The 20,987-nt window shown below is 40.2% G+C and overlaps 1 protein-coding gene across 4 annotated transcripts; it reads right to left on the bottom strand.

Annotated features, from left to right (window-relative positions):
* Positions 1-2: 2 nt before the first annotated feature.
* On the bottom strand, positions 3-16,937 carry LOC105450976 (intersectin-1). 4 transcript variants are annotated; one of them, XM_011691135.1, is made up of 36 exons: positions 16,047-16,937; positions 15,609-15,762; positions 15,379-15,527; positions 15,180-15,320; positions 14,690-14,785; positions 13,789-13,857; positions 13,332-13,502; positions 13,072-13,245; positions 12,653-12,995; positions 12,347-12,560; positions 12,118-12,269; positions 11,930-12,052; positions 11,703-11,841; positions 11,301-11,615; positions 10,847-11,212; positions 10,595-10,764; positions 10,308-10,509; positions 9,848-10,135; positions 9,602-9,688; positions 9,383-9,475; positions 9,268-9,276; positions 8,833-8,970; positions 8,616-8,742; positions 8,313-8,477; positions 3,597-3,721; positions 3,187-3,293; positions 3,022-3,094; positions 2,728-2,934; positions 2,575-2,658; positions 2,293-2,448; positions 2,081-2,218; positions 1,754-1,988; positions 1,477-1,551; positions 1,140-1,214; positions 408-581; positions 3-281 (listed from the first exon to the last, which is right to left on the bottom strand). In XM_011691135.1, exons 1-36 carry the CDS (start codon positions 16,066-16,068, stop codon positions 136-138), a joined length of 5,502 nt encoding a protein of 1,833 aa, XP_011689437.1. In that variant the 5' UTR covers positions 16,069-16,937; the 3' UTR covers positions 3-135. The 4 variants fall into 4 exon arrangements, with proteins under 4 accessions (XP_011689437.1, XP_011689438.1, XP_011689439.1 ...); XM_011691136.1 differs by lacking the exon at positions 1,140-1,214 and having other exon boundaries at positions 9,383-9,478; XM_011691137.1 differs by lacking the exon at positions 14,690-14,785 and having other exon boundaries at positions 9,383-9,478.
* Between the last annotated feature and the right edge of the window lie 4,050 nt (positions 16,938-20,987).

Raw genomic sequence — 20,987 nt, 5'->3', positions numbered from 1 at the left:
CATTTTTTCTATCTTACGATCTTTTCTCTATTACGTACTTCATTATACAAGTCTTATATATATATATATATACTTATATATATTTTTATATAAATGCGTACTTTTAGATTAGAAGCTCTTGTCTACTAAACAGTCTTATCCAAACAGTCGAAGGTCAAGCTTGAGAACGACGTCGCCGCTTTCGACTTCATGCAACTTAATCCTCTTTTGGATTGGCCCGCAAGAATTTTTGCTGTCTCTCATTATGTCAGCCACTCTGATCTCAGCGCGACCAAGGAACTCTGCATTAACAACATAACAATATCGCGGACATGAGAAAAATTACAGAGCAATTTAGCGATTTGAAGGATTGATTATTAATCTTGTGTACTCGGTGTAAAATTCCAATGTCCATACTAAATATTTACCGTCAGGACTATAGTATCCTTTGTCGAATACGGTGATGCAGAGAGTATCTTCGATCAAATCTTTTACTTGGAATTGCATCGAAGCATCCCACAAAGGACAATCACTTCCGGATACGACACTCGTTCTTTCTTCTTGAGAGCCCATAGACACTTTGCAGAATGCATTACACTTTCCTAGAAGAGAGAAAAAAAACATTTGTATGTGCATATGAGCAGTCTATGTTGCCGTGAACAGCAAATTCTCCAACGTACAAAAACATATATTTCTTTCCCTTCAAGCATTAGTAATTTTGTCTTTTGTACAACAATTGCACAGCCATAAATTCTCAAGACATTCCAAACATAGTGTGCTTACCTTTATCCATGGATTTTCGAACTTAAAAGTTTAATCTTTCTTATTAAAAAGATAAATTGAGATATTTTAATAATTTATTTTTTTCAAAACTAAATAATGTCCCTTTTAAAATAATTTTTTGTTCACGCCTGCATTTGCCAAAGTATTTAATTTTAAATATATCGCGTAGAGAACATATTACTATCTTCTAATTCGCACCAGAGACATACGGAAGAAGCATAATTTACAGCACGGAAGATAATCGAAATAGAGATGAAAATTGTGCATATAAAGATTATCAAAAAGCGCAATAAAAATTGATCTTGACAAGTCAGCATCCCATGAAATACGAGCTATTCAGAGTTGTTTTAAAAAAATACAGGACCTCGATACTGTACCTTTCACGCCAATGGCAAGATCTTCAGCCTCCATAACTACTAGCATCAGCCTACCTTGTGGAAGTCTCTCGCAAACTACAACACCATGGCAGATTTCTGTTAATAGTATAAAGCGTTGCATGCAAATATAACCTTTAGAAGTGATACACAAAATGTTTTTTGGCTTGATTTTTGACAGCATGTTCCTCTTCGGACAGACACAATACATTATCTATGTACATTATTTTGAAACCTTTGCAAGAGCATTGAGCACAAGGAAGCATTAAAAGCACATAAAGCTCTACTGACAAAGGCACAAGAAGCAATAACAAGCAACCTAAACCATCGGGATCCTTACCGGATGGAGCTTTCAAGTTGAAGCCTTCGAGCACAGTGACGAGAATTCTGCCGCACGCCCCAAATTGCGCCTGTTCTGTTCCCCCCATATAAACCATGAATTATTATTGAATATCGAATGTTTTACGTGGCACAATTATCTATGTAAAGCTCGACGTCGATGTTCGCTAATGTATGCTTACAAATCACGTTGGGAAGCAATTTGCAGAAATACGAATACACGATAAATATGCTTGATTTTCAATAGTCGTGATAGTTAATCGAGTATAGCCACTCACTTGACCGCTGTCTTTGCAGGCAATTCTTCTCGTTCTCCAAAAACCTCCTGCGCGCTTCTACGATTCGTTTCGACCACAATGAACATTCATTTGCAGACGGCGCTAATAATATTATTGGCTTCTTTTGATCTTTCAGTCTTAGAGTTTTCGATGAATTGTCCGCTGCGTCACTTCCGCTCAGGCTACTGTTTCCGTCGCTTTCTCCGGACAAAGACAATTCGTTGAGAAATATCGGCTATCGAAAGAAAAGTCAGCTTTTTAATAACGACGATTGTAATGAAAAACTTTGATTTGTAAATTATTCTTCTCCAAGAATTGAATGCGTACCTTCCTGTACATCTTAAATTTTTGATGCTCATTACGGTCGAATGAAAATTGTTGACAATTCAAGGAGAATTTCATTGGTTGAACGAATAGTAGAAAGTCATTCGTGAGGAAGCCGACGAGTTCTTTACCGCTTTTTGACTGTAACAAAATTGCAACAGTAAAATCAACGTGATACAAAGATTTTTAATGATTCCCGAAAAGATATTTGTTACCTTATGAAGTATACCGAAATGTAACAGTTTTCGCGGTCCTAAGGAATTCGTCAAGGAATTGAAGATGAGCTGTTCTTCAAGACCGTCGCATAAAACGTGAGTTTGTAGCCATTCCAGTCTGTCGCTATTTTCCTTTTCCCTAACGCCTTCGTTTACCTACGTACGTACGATAATATAAATTAGATAATATAAATCCGTAAAGTATTCTATCCTCCTACATACGTAATGAGATGTATATCAATTAAGTTACGTTGCTTTGCTTTATACTGACGTTATTTTTACCTGAGTACAAAACTCCTCGGATTTGGCCAGGGCTTCCTGCAGATACTGCCTGTCGGGATGATCGACCGGCGTATGTTCTAAAATCTATAATCACTGCGTGTTACACACATATTACGACGTGAACTACAATTATTTACAGATAGGAGAGGATACTTTGTTGATGATGAGCGGATATTTTGTTATCCTTTGCATCGGCTTAATCAAAAACGAGCTCAGCGGCATTCCCTTCGTACGCGGGTCTTGCTGACATGCCTGCGCGACCTGAACGAATTCCGGCAAGGTCTCCGTCAAACGTTGCAGATACGTCGCAGCAGATATTTGGCAGCTGCAAAATCTTATGTAAGCCGACATCCTAGGTATCTGTGCGAAATACATACACATCGTAATGTAGACAGGTGTCAATAACGAAGGCAGCTTCCGCGTCGCACATTTTTAAAATTAACTTACATTTTCGCACAGTATATCACCGATCATTCGAACTACCCCGTTATAGCTGTTATCCCTTCGTATCCTTAGAGTCCTGCAAGGAAATTTATTCGTGTCCCTTTAGTTTAACTTTGGCATCGATAGAAAATATGTACTGTCATAATATATCAACGGAATTCTGATTACCTCAAGAAATTATCGTTACATGCAATAATATCTCTCCAATTGATAAATATTCTCTCTATCTCGTCGACACTTAGGACTAAACTTTCGATTAACGGTTTCTCAAACACCTAAAATGTGCATATATATATAAATATACGTTATATCATAACGTTCCGTAGATTCCCCGAATTTCCCTTCAGCTTTTTTCCGATATCAATTTGGAGTTCACATGTTTTGCTTTTATCCCTTAAATAAATGCGTGATAAAGGAATAACTTTTCAAAAGACACAATACTTTTTGGAGAAAATGTCAACTCCAAATTGACATAAATAATTTTTAGATGAAAGGAGGGAGAACCGTACATCCTAGATTGTGCATTGTGAATTAAACGAGCAAACATAACAAGGTGAATTCGAAACGGAAGGAAATACCTCATGTACTAGTCTCATGTCCTCTATGTAAGCTTGTTCAGTTACAATTAACTCTTTGATATGTTCCTGACGTTTTCTCTCCATGGGATCGTGATACATCATTGTATCGATCATCAATTCATTCGCTGCGCATAAAATATACACACAAAAATGTTTCTTCTGCGTAAAATCATCATTAAATATATATATATTTTTTAAATCTTGCATTATCCACTTCCGTGCATTGAATTTCTTGCTCTAAGGGGGAATTATTTGATACGGCAACTACTTTCGCAAATAATAAACGTCTTGATAAAAATATTTGTCGTCATATTGGTTGTACATTGCGAAGAAGAGAGAAAATATATGTTTGAAACAATATCGGTAAAGTCGAGAAATGTCCGTTGCCATTTCACACGAGCGAGACACACACAATTCGTAAGAATAATTTTACAACAGACAGATATTTTATTTCGATCAGCGGTGAGATGCGAACGTATTCGTATATGCACATATGGATATGTTTACATATGTATAAGAACATCGGCGTACATATGTGTGTGTGGAAACACAATATAATATTTCTATATTTATATATATATATATTTATATATATGTATATAAAGTGTGAACAAGATTCGTAGTCACACAAAACTCATACTCTCTTACAACATTCTCCACTACACGCCAGATTACACCGTATCCTATTGTGAGACTTCTGATGAGATTCGATATTAGAATAAACAAACAACTTGCAAATAGTAACAATCTTAGGAGTATAACGCACTACACGGCTACATCGACTAAGGGTAACCAGTTGCACAACTTGCTTTAGACATCCCACCGTCCCACCGTCCTGTATAACGTTATGCGTCGGACTGGTTGTCTGGAATACCTAATTATTAAGCACACAATTATTGCCACTGTGACATAACGTATTTACTCGCTTCTGTCATGGAGGGTTACATAGAACGCGTAATTGTTCTCGCAATAGCAATGAATAAATACGTTGTGCGCTTGATTTCTCGCCGAATCAGCTGTACCGTCCTCGGTTTTTTTTTTTTTTTATAATGATGGTTGGAGCCCTCAGGGAGTCTTTAAAGAAGCCAGACCGACCATACTTTTACTTCACGAACATTCGTAAAAACGTTCATCGAACGTTAAATTGTCAATGTTGTATCAAAGCTTTGTAATTGCGTGTACGCCGAACTCGGTGCAAAAATGTAGGCTCTAATGCGGTTCTCAAGGATCTTCTTTTCTTCTTGGAAACAATAAACATTTGAATATATCTTTTTAATATAATAAATTCTTTGTAACGAAGCACTGTATGTTAACGGGCTAATAGTATAATACATTACACGAATAAGACGCCGACTGTCGATTACAATCCAGAAAATGAACAGTCAGTCGATTAATACACATATAGGAATACGATTCGATGGAAAAACCAATTTACAGTAACGTTACTCATTGAATCACGCGGTCAACACTATCGTTTTTTTTTTTTACTTATAGCTCATTATTAGTGATCCTCGGCAATTATTGTTCACGTACGAGTGCTAATTTATTTAGGCTCTATCGTAAAAGGCTGCGAAGAAGGAGCACACACTATCCTTAATCCTCTTTGTTATTTACAGCAATACAACACTCGTCACTCGCGCGGGATGAGCGACTAAAATCGAACGGTCGGATTGACAAAATTATGCCGAATGCCTATAGCGAGCAATCAAGTCGTGTATCGCTTTGCTTCACTTGACTTCTTTTCCCTTCTCGAAATTTCTACGCGAGTAAACGGAACACTTTTTTTTTCTTTCTTACTAGATGTAACAAGCCGCGAGCGACATCTCAAGCGTCGGATGAAATTGTGCAAGATATTTCTGGGCTCCTTCTCCTCTTATATCGCTTCCGATCGTGGCAGCTGATCACTGGCTGCTTGATTGTGAGAGATCGTCACACATTCTTTACATATTCTCTAGGCCTCAGCGTGAGACAACCGCGGTTTCTAACGATTCGCGATGCGCATCATATAATAATGTTGACAAAAGACAAAACGCAACTGTTGCTTTTCTAACGATCATTTCTATCTCACGCAACTGTGATCAATGCAGATATTACACTACAGACAGAGGAAATAATAGAAATACATAGTGATGAATCTTAAATCCTAAGGAACGCGATCGAATTAAATCCTCTAAAATTTTGATCGACCACCAAAATGTTCCGAAGTAAAAAGAGACAAGGAAGCAATTCTGAAAACACTTGCTCCTCCTCCTTTTTTGTTAAAGCATTTTTCACTTACAACTTGACATATTTCGTACAGACCAGATTTTCTTAAAATGAAACTCTTAAAAACGTAAAATCGAGCTGAACTGAATACGTCAATCCGCACATGGACATAGCCACGGGATGCAAACAGCACATCCAACATGAACTCAACAAATCACTTAAATATTAAGTAACAATAATATTCGTACCGTGACGTAATGTTAAATATTTCTAACGTGAATAAGCTAAAAATTTAATATTATTGTTTCTTAATTGTACGTCAGCATAGATAGAGAACTGAGGTAGACCTTTGGTGTTGGTGCAAATATATCAGGTGGTCGTAATACTAATGAAACGATTTAACGATTGGATTTGGTACATACGCGCGTCGTTTCTATGCAACGAACATAGTGTTTCGGATGGAAATTCGTTTGAAGATGTAAAACAGTTAAAGGCTAATATGTAGGTGACTCATGTTAACAATCCGAATGACAAGATTAATGAAGAGGAATGAGTGCAACCCCGCACCAGAGGGAAAGGCTTGTATAATATGTATAAGTAGAGGCTATATTTATAGAGACAAAGAGCCAACCCTGAGTCTTTCTCCCTGCCCTTCTCGTGTTAATTTTTTTTTCTTTTTCGCTTTCCTTTATTCCCTCTCTTTCTCTCTCTCTCTCTCTCTCTCACACACACACAGACATTCCTTTCCCTCGCCATCCCATTTCTCTGTTTTTATTTGCTCCAACATCTCTCACATTTTTTTTGCTTTTCTTTCTTTTTTTCATGCACAGTGTCTCCAACGATGAGACCTCTGTAGTCGTAGCACGCCGTGCCGAATGTAGGGAGCTGCTATTGTTCTTATTACACTTCAGGTGCTTTAATTTTAACCAGCAATGCTGTTCTGCTGCTCGGCTACCCTTTATGCTGCGTGTTAAAAAAGCAAAAGCGAAAGATAATAATTAATAAAAAGATTACAAAATGCACGTATTTATAGACTAATAATAGAAAAAATTGAGGCAGCTGTTCTCTTCAAAGCATATTTTATAATTTTAACATATTAAAATTGTCATTTGAGAATCATAGCAGCACAGAATTATACAAAAGTGTTTCGCTAAATAAAATGTATTTTTTTTTCTTATAAAATCTTTTGCAATTAAACGTACAGTAAACTTGAAGTTTAATAAGAATTTTATTTTAGTTGAGAAAACATAACAGAGTCTCTATAGAATATTTAAAGAACACATACAAAATTAATTATAAAAGATAATATATTACAAATAATAAAATTGCAAACTATATCAACAATGTTAACTGTTATTATTGTTAATCGTAATATCAAAGAAACGGCTACCTCTGACGGAGAGACGGACGGACGAACGAACGAATGGGCAGACATGCAAGGCAGATAGGCAGGCTGTTTTCACAAACTGAGAATGATGTCTGATTTGTCGCGCTTCCGTTTTCTATTTCCATTTCTAATGTAAACCATAAGGCAATAAGTGTGTGAGCGATCTCTTAATGCTTGTGATATACCAGTAACCAGTGCCGTACACAATACATATGCATTAGAAGAATGAGAATAGTATCAGTTATCACGAAGTGCAAGCGGACTTTGAAGACAACCAAACGCATCATTTTTACACAAATACTCACATTAAAAAAAAAAAGTTTTCCAATGATATCATTAATTCAGACAAGGTTTGTAACTGATGGAGAAAATATATTCTTCGATATTTTAATCTACATTGAGCTTATAAAAAATTTATGCTGTTCTCTCTTTTTCTCTCTGTCAGCTAACGCTTTATCCATAACAATATATATTAATCCAGAAAAAAACGTAGGGAATACGTTCTACATACTTTCAGCTTTACTCTCTTACAAGCTATATTAACTTATAATACAATGCTACCATTACGTATATATTTAATAATAATTGCAATAACGTACTCCATCTTTACTTATTCTGCGAGTTAATAAAAGTAATCAAGTGCAGAATAAGTGAAGAGGTGAAGCTTAACATAATAAAATAATTAAATAACAACGATAATAATAGCTATAATAACAATGACAACGATTAATGATAACGGTGATGTTGACGGAACTACTAATAGCAATAGTGTTGATAATGATATAATAAAAATAATAACAAATGATTTAAAAAAATACAATAAATAAATAGTCGTTTTAAATTGGAACTTGTTAAACCTGACGATCGTCCGCCTATCCGTAGCCAGAAGTTATGTATTACGCATCTTTATATTTTTATTCCTTATCAATTATTCAAGCACTCTCTCTAATGTAATGTTTATACGCGTGCAATCAGTACGTGTAGAAATTTAATATACAAGTTAGCGCTACAGTACATAATTTTCTTCTCTGTTCACACTGTACGACTTGTGACGTTAAAAGGCAAAATAAGGTGATCCGGGGATTCAATCAATTTCGGCAATCACGTACGAAAGGAATACTTACACATAGGTGATACGTAGTTGCTCGGAAAGACGCCGGATACACCGTTCAATTCACCCCTCCACCATGACGCCTCTTCCTTAGCAAGTACCGATATAACGTCGCCTTTTTCGAAGCTCAATTCATCCTCATTTTGAGCTTGGTAGGGATACAGAGCCATAACGCGTTCTATAAGTAAAAGAAAAGACTTATGCCATGGATTTATTATGTCTGAGCAAACTGTTCTCTAAACGTTACAGCTTAATCCAAATATATAAGTACAGTTTTGAAAAAAATAGTAAAATAATAATTGCAGAATTTATTTACCAATATTCGGATCCGTTGGAGAATCTTGATATCCATGTGAGACAGGTGTACTTCTATTACTGCTACTGGTTAAGGGTTTAACATAAGTTGCCGGGAACCAACCAACTTGTCTCTTTTTACCGCGTGCCTGAATACAAACGCGAATATGAACAATGCGCTAGTTATTATTTAACAGTACGACATTAAGTGGTAAAAAAGAAATTTGTATTCTTTTCACCTGAAGCTCTCCTTCCCACCAACCACTATCAGTCTTTTTACGAATCATTATTAATTGTCCTCTTTGCAAGTCTAACTGTTCTGAACTTGTTGCTTGGTAGGGTGCGATAACTTGAACAATTTCTGGTTTTCTTCCTCTCTGTGAAAAGGAATTTTTCTCATGAATTAAAGTTAGCTTCTCGATATATTAAAACAGTTCTATAGTATGAAGAATTTTAAGGGGAAAAAAAAACGTTTCACGTAAACTATAACAACGATGAAAATTGGTTATACAATAAATCTCTCATGAATATCTCAAATAAATTTCTCATAAATTAAAGTTAGCTTCTCGATATATTAAAACAGTTTTACAGCGTGAAGAATTTTAAAGGAGAAAAAACGTTTTCACGTAAAACTATAACAATGATAAAAATCAGTTATACAATAAATCAAATACCTTGTAATACTGCATTTTCGGGATGTCGATAGCATAAAAGAAGCAGTAAGCAATTACACTCTCATAAGAGAAAAAGTTCTAATTGCATGAGTATATTAGAAACTTTCTCTTTTACCTGCTGTGCGGCCATAGCAGTAAAGTCCGGTAATTCCGCTCTATCCTCAGCAGCTGCTCTCTCGTCTTCTAGCTGCTCCGCCGTTTTCTCTACCTGCTAAATACGCGCACACTCAATGTCATTAAGTTTTGCCACTGCATTGTTCGGCGTCAATGCAATAATAGTGGATTGATAACATTAGCATTTCAACGCGATTTTGAAGTGATTACGATTACGCACTTGCAATCCTGCGGTCGTCGAGATATCAGCTTCGTCCTTTATTCCCGCAGTTGCAGCAACGGCAGACTGAACGTTAGTAGGCGCACCCTAATCGATGTCACACAAATTAAAAACTTTCAAACGTGGATTAATAAAAAAAAATTGCATTTTTGTCGTATCAAGCAGTTAACTTCAATTTACAAATGAATTAATGATTAGGAACTAGCAAAGAGACAAAATGCAAGAGATACTAAAGTTGTAACATACTTGATTGGGAGCGTCGCACTTCTCCACGTAATTAGATGGAAAGATTCCGCTTTTGTTCCCTATACAACCAGTCCACCATTCGCCGTCCTTCTTCGTAACTACCATAACGTCCCCTTGATTGAAATTAAGATCGCCGGCTTCGGACGAATCGTATCGGTAAAGGGCAACGTAATATTCATTAAGACCGTCAACAGCAGTGTCTTTGCTACTTGCGATTACTTCTCTCACGTACGACTTGGGGAACCAACCCTTATTTCTAGTGCTGGATGAACCGTACCACCAGTCGTCCTGAACAAAATAAATAATTTATAAAACGTATACGCATTACTTTCTTTATATAATATATAATATATATGTTACATAATATTATATATTATATAATAATATACATATAATATAAATTATAATATAAATATATTATATAATAATATATAATATGTATGATTAATATAATAGTAACCTGCTGCTCAGTAACAGTGATAGTTTCTCCTTTTTCGAAAGAAAGATGTTGCTCCATAGTAGGTCGATAAGGAAACAAAGCGGTGACTTGTATATTGCAAGATGTACCTAATCCTAACGTAGGTATAATAGCTTCCACTACCGGGGCTTCTCCCCCTAATGATCCCGCGTCGGATACGTTCTCGGGAACCTCCGCTATTCCTCTGCACAATCAGAATAAAAAGGCCGACAGTTTGTATTACGTGACGCGACAAATTCTTGATAGTAACACAAATAAAAATAACTAACTCTAACGTTCTCTTCTCTACGCTGTCTTGTTGTATGAAAGTACGTTCGTTGTCCAAGTCAGTAGTTGCACCAGTATCCACCGGCTCCACGTAAGATTCGGGAAACCAGCCGGTGTGACCACGAATTTCTCCCGCCATCCATCCCGGTTCAGCATTTTGCACAGGTGGTACCTGCAATTATAGGCATTTATATTAACTGTTGGCTCAATTTTCTTTTTAATAATGGCAATTCTATTGCATTTATTGCACCTACCAGTATAATATCGCCAGGTTGAAACGATATCTCGTCTTGATTTCGCGCCACAAATTCGTAAAGAGCTCTGTATTTGCGGACGCCTATAACGTCAGCTTCATTCACTGAGCTTGCAGTAGTGTCTTCATTGACAGGCCAAGCTGTGTCGCTGGAAGGAGGTTCTCCCCAACCGCTGTCTCCCCATGCGGACGTGGCAAAGTCGGCAGCCGAGGCATTACCACCTGACCGAAGTTCGATTACTTTCTTCTTCTTTTCATCGAAAGTGACGTAGAGTGTTTTACAATCCCCTACTAGATTTTTCATTTGTGTCTTAATATCCTCAAGCTGACCATTATTATTTTCAATATCGGACATCTTAGAATCAATCTGCGGGGAAAAAAATGTTTAAAGATAAAATATCGATGTCATAAAAATTTGCTTACGTAATTGACAAATGTCGCGGGCGTATATATACCTGCTGCTGTAAATCTGCTATTTTGTCTTTCATCTGCTTAAGAGTAATTTGTTTATTGTCAAACGCCATTTTAATAGCCTCTTGCCCGGCTGCATCTTGCGCCGCATTGATCTTATTTCTCGCCTCGATACGCGCCTTCTCTTGACTCAACGCTAGCAATCTTTGATTTTGTTCCCGAAGTTTATTCTTTAACGCGGCCATTTCCTGTAGCTGCGTGTCTCTCGTTGATCTCATGCCATCGATAGTCGTTTTGACACCCGACACTCCTACCCGAGTATCACAAATCTTTTGTGACAATTCCTTTACTTTGTCGTTCTAAAAAAAAAATAAGGGAAGACAACGTAAGAATTGATCATTAAAATGATGCACTCACAATTTAAAGTATATATTTAATATATTTACAAGTGTTCCAAGTTCGATGGTCAAGGTCTGATTCTTAGCTTTCAACTTGAGAAGAATGTCCTGCTCTTTTTGCCTTTGTGCTTGCAATTCTTGCGATTTCTGTTTTTCCCACTCCAATTGCCGTTGCCTCTCCATTTCCCTAAATATCATAAAGCAGCGCTGCTTTTAAATCTATACTCTTAAATCTATACAAATTTCTTTAATAACATTGAATATAATCGACTTACTTGCGTGCTGCCTCTTTTTGTTCCTGCGCACGTTTTCGCTGTTCCTCCTTCTCCTGTTCAATCTCCTTTTGCCTCTGCATTTGTTTCTCGATTTCCGCCTGTCTACGCCTCTCCTGCTCCAGTCTGTATCACAAAACGCAAAGTTTTAATTCCTACGTTATACTTAATTAATAAACAGTTCTACTTGCCTTATTTTCTCCTGTTTCTCGGCCTCCTCCCTCTCTTTGCGCTCCCGTTCTTCCTGTTCCTTTCGCTGAATCTCTAATAACGCTTTACGCCTACGTTCTAATTCCGCTTGACCTTTCTCGAAGTTCTCTTTACGTTTATCTTCGAATGAAGTCTGTAAAAAAAAAGAGGCATTTTTTTCCTTCCGTTTCTTTTTGCACAAATAGAGATATTTTTATATTTGACATATACCTGCGGCATGCCCGCCAGTGGATCGATATTTTCCGTTGCATTTTGAGATAGCGTTAAACTGCTCTGACGTTGCCGTCTAAATGTGGGTGGAATAAGTTCTAGTGGAAGCGTCGGAGGTATAGTTTCGCCGGTTTTAGCGACATCGCAAAGATGCATCGCAAGCACAAATTCCTCGGAACCTAAACGTCCATCCGAATCCATATCGGATAGAGCCCTGTTGACATTTTGAAAATTTGCTCTTCCGTTATACAATACGTGTAAAGAATAATACCTCGCATATCTTGTAATAGTATTTCATTACTATACCATATCTGAGCGAGTATGTTTTGTGGCAGTTGCGACTGCACCATGATATTTCTTGCTTGAGGCCCAGATAAAAAGCCAGATCTCGTTCGGTCACAAGTATTAAACATCTGAGTATATTTTAATTTGGTCTGATGCGGCACCGCCCATTCCGTAGACTGCGGGGAGCCAACCGAGTGCTGCGAATCCATGGAGCCTATTCTGTCTATACTTGGTGGACGTGCTGTTGTGCTCAAAGGTGTATTCGTGGATACTGGCGTTTGTGTTATCGCGCCGTTGACCAATGCACCGTTTGCAGTTGTCGAGGATACTAATGGTAACGCTACTGATGGAGCAACTCCAGTACCTAAAAAAAGAAAAAAAGAGTTAATTAATTAAAATAATATTGTAACAAATGTAAGCTTTTTTTTACACATACATACCAGTATTTATTGATCCAATGGATGGCACCATATTAGGAATGCCGGTCATGGGAGCAATCATACCTGCACTAACCATGCCTATAGGCTGTGTCGGCATTGGTTGTGCCATATTAAAGGCAGCCATTGGTACGGGAGTTGTGTTTAAAGGGGCGATAGGCGCCGCTGATGGGATACCTGAGTAATTGACAATTGTAATAAAATTAAATAATAATTTGGGTATTTTTGTTTGAACGCAAAGTTCACTCCTATTTTTTTTTTACCTATTCCAGAGGCAGGTAGAGATGGAGACGAAGAACCAACAGACGAGGGACCAATGACGGAACTCGTAACTTTCATTGGGGGTGAGATTCCTACTGCAACAGGACTATTTGGAAACGAGGGTGGTGATGGTTTTGGTGGCGGGCCACCCGTCGTTGCCGTAAAATTATTCCCTGAAATAATTCCGCGTAATTATTATATTTTTTCATTTACGTTCCAATAATTGTAAAGATCTGATTATTTAAATTCAAGCGACATTCGTTACTTTTGTTCGGTAAATTACATGACAAATATTGAAAAAAAAAAGGAGACAGATAAACAAGCGCGAGCAAGGAGATTGTGCAAATACTTTAATACTTTCTTTCTTCATAGCATGTCAATATTAATGTAATAAGATTTAGTAATAATTGCGTTTGCCATAAACAATACATATGGAGCTTGTGTTTGATTTAAACATACCGATACTTGCAGGTGGTGCAGGTCTTTGCGGGGGACCACCGGATGTGGTATTGAGGGGAGGTGCGATTCCTTTTTATTTGCCGCGTAAAGTGTAAAGTATTATTAACGACAAGTTGTCGAAAGTGACGAAATGCAAATGTTATTACAAGTATAGAAACGGTATATGAATGTAAACCTCTCAAATGCTGATAAGTAAAAAGTGTTATCATCAACAAATAAAAATCCTAATTCTACGAATAGAAAATATTCTTTGCATAACAACATCTAAAGTTGTTAACAGTCGCGCTTGTTTCTATGTGCAGGCATTTATGAGAACTTTTCTAATTTTATTACTTTTTGTTGAATAATATTAAAATGATATGTAATAATCAAGATGCAGAATTCTTTTCTTTTTTTTCATAAGTATACACTTGCTGAAAAATCTATTGTTCGCAAAGTCCAACACATACCTACATACGTGTAATAAAAAGTAATAAAACAAAAAGATAAATTTTTAATCTGAGCAAAGATTGATTTGCACTTTCAAAAGCTTTTTTGTTGCGACATAAATTTCTGAAACGGGCAACATCGAAAGTATAAGCTGTGCATCTGTTTCATGTATTAAGGAAATCAAGATTATAAAATTGTAACTAAAAATAAAAGATATGCGAGATACATTTAAAAACATTCCAAAATCATGTAGTGTATTTAAAGTGTAGTGAGTGGCAACAGCTAGAAAGCAAGTTTGCCTTTTGACATTACATCATGACGTGACTAATAATATCAACAAACAAAACAGTTTGAAAAATACGTTTTAACTTAAAACACTGTTAAGCGACTGAATAAATGGTTACTTCAGGTAAAAGAAGACAAACTGGTCCATAAAATACGATACAGTTACCATTCAGTACAATTAACATACCCACAGAAGGTGGCGCGGGTCGAGCGGGTGGCTTAGACGGTATATGAGTTGTGGCATGTGTGCTTGAAGCCACATTCTGTCTATTTTGTTGTAATGCTGTGTAGTATGATGAATAATGAATAACACAGGTAAAGTCATGTCTGATAATCAATGCTTCATGGTTAAAGTAATAACATCGTCTCAGCGATACGTCCAATTCAATTTAACGAACATAGTGGATACTGATATTGTCTGATAGATGATTGATAATAATACAGGTTTGTCGGATATCGGTGGTAACGTACTTATGTTCGAGATATTTGAATGAATCTAATAAGCAACGATCTGAACGAAAGTGTATCTCTGGGTGCTTATAGACGCTTCTTAAGAAGATTTTTTTCTTCTAGTTTACCGAGATATCACATAAACAATCTACCTAACAATCGTCGATCGAGAGATAGGGGAAAGGGGAATAACACGAAAAATGAATCAACATTTAATGGTATATTACCTATAAGGGTACTTCCAGCCGTGGGTATCGCGCTTGCTACGGTCTGAGATACCATCGGTTGAGGTCCGCTTAAATTTACTAGAGAGCTAAGGTTGCTTGGAACGGTAGAACCATTCGGCAATCCAGTCAGGTTAGCGTCGCCTAAAATTTCTCGCGATGTAAACTTTCGCCGTTATCTCGCGCGAAATCATTTACCTACCGGTCGGGAAAGACTTCAAGCTCTGTATAAGAACAGGTGGCAGTACGTTGGGAATTTCGAAACCGCGCAGTTTCAAATTGATCAACTTGCACGCAATACTGAACTCGTTTATATCCATCTTCCCGTCCGCGTCTGTATCCGATAATGCCCTGTAATATGTACAGAAGGATTAGGAACCATGTCACGAGGAAAGGTTCGAGACAGTAGCCTTTAAGCAGCAGGCTGCTTACCATATCTGTCCGAGAATAGCAGGCTGGAGTTGAGATCTGAGGAGGAATCCTTTCGCCTGCTCGCCGGTGACAATTCCATTGATCGGTTTCAACGAGTCAAATTGCTCTTGGTATCTTAGTCTTTCTCTTGGTTGGATCACCCAGGGGTCCATACCTGCGTATCAAATATATTTAGAACCGCCGCAATCAGTGATGAGGTCATTGGGAGAGCACTGATGAGTCAGGACTTTACACAACGTCTGTTACTCAGAAAAGTACATTAACAAGTTACAAGATAAACTATTTATCTCAAAGTGGAAGATATTAGATGCGATAGTAATGTGTAGTACTACAAATGACACGAGTGATAACGCCTGACAATAATAAACGCGCAAACGTCAATACACAGACCGACAAAATAAGAATAAGCGAAGCAATAAAAAATAAACAAGAATTCACCTGGAGTCTGAGGAGTGCTCATTTTGGGGGATCGATGTCCACTGGACAGTACTCGCGGTGTCACGTTAGAATCTCACGTCTCTCGCGATCGGAGTTAGCGATGAATAAGTTCACGCCTTCAAGGTTAGCTTAGGTTAGGTCACGATGATCGATCCTCGGCGACCTCGCGGGCAGGATTTATCTGGCAACGGAGAAATCGAAGTCGGGAGGGTAGAGACGGCCCGAGTGAGGGATCTCAGCGTGGATTTCTACTCGCGATTCGCGATACCAACGCGATGCCTGCTGTCAATGGTCGAGCTACGGGCGACGAAAAATCCTCCGAATATCGAACGCGCTGGGCGCGTTCGTGTGCACCGTAAAAAGGGAATGTAGGTGATCTGTTATCGCGGCCGTACGCGACGAGAAAGGCGCTCGCGCGACAGACAATTGCCGGAGAATCAACGAGATCCGCGTGCGCGAGCCTGCATTCCCGATACAATTCCCATCGCGATCGCGTCAGCCAAGTAGCGCCGATCGTGCCATTCGCACCGCACCGCCCACCGTCCGTCGTTCGCCGCGAGATATCGGCCACCCCTACGTCATCGCGCGACCTACGACCCGTCGTGCGCGTCGTCCCGCAGCCCGCTCTGGTGACTGTCTACCTGTCACTGTCCACCTGCCCGTCCGTCCTCGCGTTCCAACTGTCAATCGCGCGTCGTCGTCCCGCGTGCGCGGCCGATGAGCGACGGCTTCGAATCGATCTTCCCTCCCCGCCGCGCAGGTTGGCAGGGGGGAAAAAAAAAAGAGGTACGGGAGAATATCTGTTTTCGCCGCGGAGAGGAGGTCTGCCGCGACCGCGATCCGGTCGACCCGGGGAAGAGAACCGAGCCGATCCACAACGAGATGACCACCACTGACCACCGAACTCGCCCAGCTCGCGACGACCGCTCGTGCAACTACTCTACGCGCACGTCACTTTCACGAACGCTCGGCCGCCCTCGGGACTCCTCGGCGAGAATCGATATCCCGCCTCCCCTCCGAGACTGATTCCTGTCCGATCCGCGACTGAAGATCGTTTGCGCAAGAGAGAAAGAGACAGAGGAGAGAGAGAGGAGTTCGGGCGGTGAATATACCCCCTTGAACACAAGTACGTGTTGCCGGAAGTGCGGCTTCGTCGTTGAGAATGAGATTTAATTGCGCACGGCGGGACGGTGATCGCGGCACTCTCGGCAGTCTCGGCCAGCCGCAACGAATGAACGAATGTCAGGTCAGACCGCTCTCCGTCTAGAGCGCATCGTTTCAGATCACATATAACCGCAAAACGGTGGTTCGATGTCAATACAGTTGAACAATCACGGCAAGAGACAAAATTTTACAAATTACGTAAAAACGGTAAATCGTATATTAGTATATAGAAGCATCTATGGTTACGCTTAAATATGCTTTGTGTGCACTTTTAACAATAAGAAGTATATTTTCTATAAATCTACAATATACAGTTTCGAACCGTTTTTATTCATCTTGTGAAATTCTGCACGTTTGCCGTGACCGCGGCTGCAGCTAACTGTATTGACGTCGAACCCCACCTTTTCGCGGTTTACGCACGACAGATACGCGCTATCAGGGATTTAATTGTCATTGCTCTTCCGAGAGGTGGGCGAATGAAATCAGATGTTTTTGTTTTTGGACGCGGTCGCGGGATTTAAATCCAGATCCTCCGGCGTGCAGAGCAGACGCACGTACTCGTCTCTATGCCACGATCGCCACAAATGTGAATTATGTGGTGTCGACGTTAATCGACAAATCCGAGCCTTAATTTCTGCCGCGCGGACGAAAGATAAATAATCGAATTATGCATCGATGAAGTATATATCGAAATGTCAGGCGCGCTTCTTCAGACGGGATCACAGAGTAATTAACTGCGCTCGACGCGGCCGAGCTTGCACACATCGCGAGCGATATGCGCGATTCGAATTATGTATACCGAATATTACGAGTGGAAGAAGGGATGCCCCGACGGGACACGCGTCCTTGGCGATAATAGATATTCTTCCACGCGTACATTATGCATTACGTGGCGTACGTACGAGCTGAAAATTGCGGTGCGCCGGCACAGTCAAGCCGGAAACGCGAGCGTTCGCGAATCGCGGCGCGGATCGGAGCTTCTGACGGTGCCGCCGGACGCGAGGCTCCCGCGATTTTTGCAGCGCGAGATCTTTTTTTTTCCTCCCGAAATAATGACCGCCTGCTTCGCCTCCCTTCCTCCTCCCGTCCAGCGTCTTGAGAGAATCTCTCGTCTCTCTCTCTCTCTCTCTCTCTCTCTCTCTCTCCTTCCACGTGCCTTTCCCGATGACACAGATAGCCCTCGCTATCGTGATTCTTTTTAACCGCGGTCTCCCGGACAAAAAAGTGTCGAATCGATAAGAGCACCGTTCGATCGTTGCATCAGGATTCGTTTCTCGCCAATAAAACTCGGCCGGGCGAGAGAGAGAGAGAGAGAGAGAGGGACCCGTCTAACGTACCATATTAAACGCGATCACGGCACATCGTTAGAAACGCTTGATTGAAGCGTTTCGCAATCGCGCGCGGCGCGGCGCGGCGGCCTTAACTCGTCGTGTGTCGACGACATTGGCGTCTTCGCCGGTTTTAGAGGTCGTACACGAGCTCCTCGGTCGTCTGGAATTTGGAGAGAGCTCGGAAGGACCACAAGGTATCGCCAATTAAGGCGGAACGCGGGACATCAATTTTCGAGATAATCCTGTCCTTGTTACACTCGTGCGCGCACGCGGGTTCGTTAGTGCCTGGGACACACTTGACAGCTGATGTTGCGCGCGTATCGGAGCATTTTCGGGGCCGCACGCTTCGCATCTAAATATCCGCGCGACTGTTCGATCATTATTTCATTTATTCTCAATTATTTATTCTCAACGATATAATTAGAAATTATTTACTAAATTACTATCTTTAATCTTATTATATTTCATATGTATATTATTTCAATATACATTTTGACACAATTGTTATATAATTGTTATCATTACGAGACTTTATTGTTAGTTACTGTATCGAATAAATTAACTGCAACGGGAAAAATCCAACGATCAAGACGCGCGATAGTTATATAGATGTCAAGCACGCGACCCGAACGTGCCCCGATACGCGTATAAGTTCAGGGTCGTTTTTTTTACGTCGGGGAAACTTATATTCAACATCTCGATCGATCTCTGAATTGATCTCTTGGAATCAATTGTACCGTCTAATTTAATCCCTTGTATTATTCCACTTCGGTCCGCGTTTCTTTCAATTTGTCAGACCACGATCGCTTTATATTCTTCGCTCCGACAAAGACAAATTTATTGCGGCGTCGCGTCCCTCGTGGCGCAAACCTCGCATTGTACACCACGGCATCGGATAAGAGGAAATAATAATACACACAAAAAAAAGTATGCGTGGGGTCGCAAAGTGCACGGGATTTTATCGCGCCGCGCGCGAATTGACATGTACATGTAGTTTATACAAAACTATATATCGCCAACGGATTGATGAAACGGAAACTGCTTAATGAATGCGAGCGATAACGATGGCTTACCGCGATATCTATGTATGCTCGCCGCGAGCTATATACATATGTTATTGCGACATTCTTCCTGTTACAAAAACGAACAGTTGTAAAAGCTGGAGCGTTTCTTTTATTAAATCGGCCACATTACGCGCTCTTTCGCGATCTCCGATTTGATTAGAGTGCGTCGAAGGACGTGTAATATCGCGCGCATCAAACATCACGATCAAACTTCGCTGTTCGATCACGCCTCGCTTCTGTTCACGGAACCTACATTACTTTGCATCGCTTGAATTTTGTGTAATTTATGTAATGCAATACAATAAGAATTTGATCAAATTTCCTCATTAACTCTTCGAGCTTTCGAGTGAATCTTTTTTCGGACGGACATCAATTATAAAAATTAATCGCCAGTCAAGTTTTAATTGTGATTTATATAATTAATCATCTTAAGAGCTTATTGTTGGTGTTGCGTATGAACTGTACACCGTACGGCTAAAACAATCCGATAAGATAATTAATTTGTTACGATTATAGCAATGAGAAAAGCAGATAATATTTCCCACATAGCAGAGTTTTTTTTTGTATCTCGACATGCATGAGGGATACCGAAGCCGTTTCATTATTATTATTTAATTTCCATTCCGTATACATGCATATCATGCGTATCTGTTTAGAAAACACTACGAGCTTGTTTTGTGAACGTTACGCACGCAACGCGCGGTGAAGTCGACCGCGATACAGCACGTGTCGCGTTTGCGCACGTGGAGTAATATCGCGATAAGCAGGTAGACGTTTAAATCGTGACCGCAATTTCTTAATCGCGAGCGAGAGCCGTATATACTCTTATTTGTCATTATACGGGTGCGCGAACCGCGCGTTTAAATTAATCAGAGTTCGAATGTTGCGCAGGAATTAGTGTCCCGCGGAACGCGAGCGCAAAACGGCGAAGGAGTTGCGACGGAGCGTATCGATGACGAATGCGAAAGAGAGGCTCGGGGGGTCAATCGAGAGACGGCGGCGCAAAGATAAGCCGGAAGGGTTGTTATCGACGATTCCCACGGACTCGATTGGTATTAACGCGCGACGGCCGCGACGCTGCCGTCGCCGATTCGCCGCGGCGCCGGCGCCAAGGCCGCGTCATGTACTGTTACCATCAGTCACCATCCCTGCTCCTCCCGCTTCCACCCGTTTCCGGGTGTCGGTGTCGCGTGCTCCTCACCCTGCTGACTGCTCACGCCGACCCTGCGTCGCGATAAGCTCCAAGCCAACCTCGCGGCGTCGCGGCGTTTTACGTGGGAGCGTGTGTGCGTGCATGCGTATACGTGTCGTTTGCGTGCGCGTACATTTTTATTACGTGGTGCGTGCATACGTGCGCGCGCGCACACGGAGCGGTACACGTG

The sequence above is a fragment of the Wasmannia auropunctata genome, unplaced genomic scaffold, assembly GCF_000956235.1.
Source record: "Wasmannia auropunctata unplaced genomic scaffold, wasmannia.A_1.0 LD336053.1, whole genome shotgun sequence".
NCBI classification, from domain to species: Eukaryota; Metazoa; Arthropoda; class Insecta; order Hymenoptera; family Formicidae; genus Wasmannia; species Wasmannia auropunctata.
The sequence above is the reverse complement of the archived record's forward strand: the minus strand, read 5'-3'. Positions and strand labels throughout refer to the sequence as shown.

Excerpts from the sequence above, each read along its gene's own strand:
- LOC105450976 (XM_011691135.1), bottom strand. The coding sequence starts at position 16,068 with ATGAGCACTCCTCAGACTCCAG. Across the intron at positions 10,510-10,594 it reads GTAGAGAAGAGAACGTTAGA|AGGAATAGCGGAGGTTCCCG; the intron begins GTTAGTTATTTT and ends CTGATTGTGCAG. Across the intron at positions 1,215-1,476 it reads CAACTTGAAAGCTCCATCCG|TTTGCGAGAGACTTCCACAA; the intron begins GTAAGGATCCCG and ends ATGGTGTTGTAG.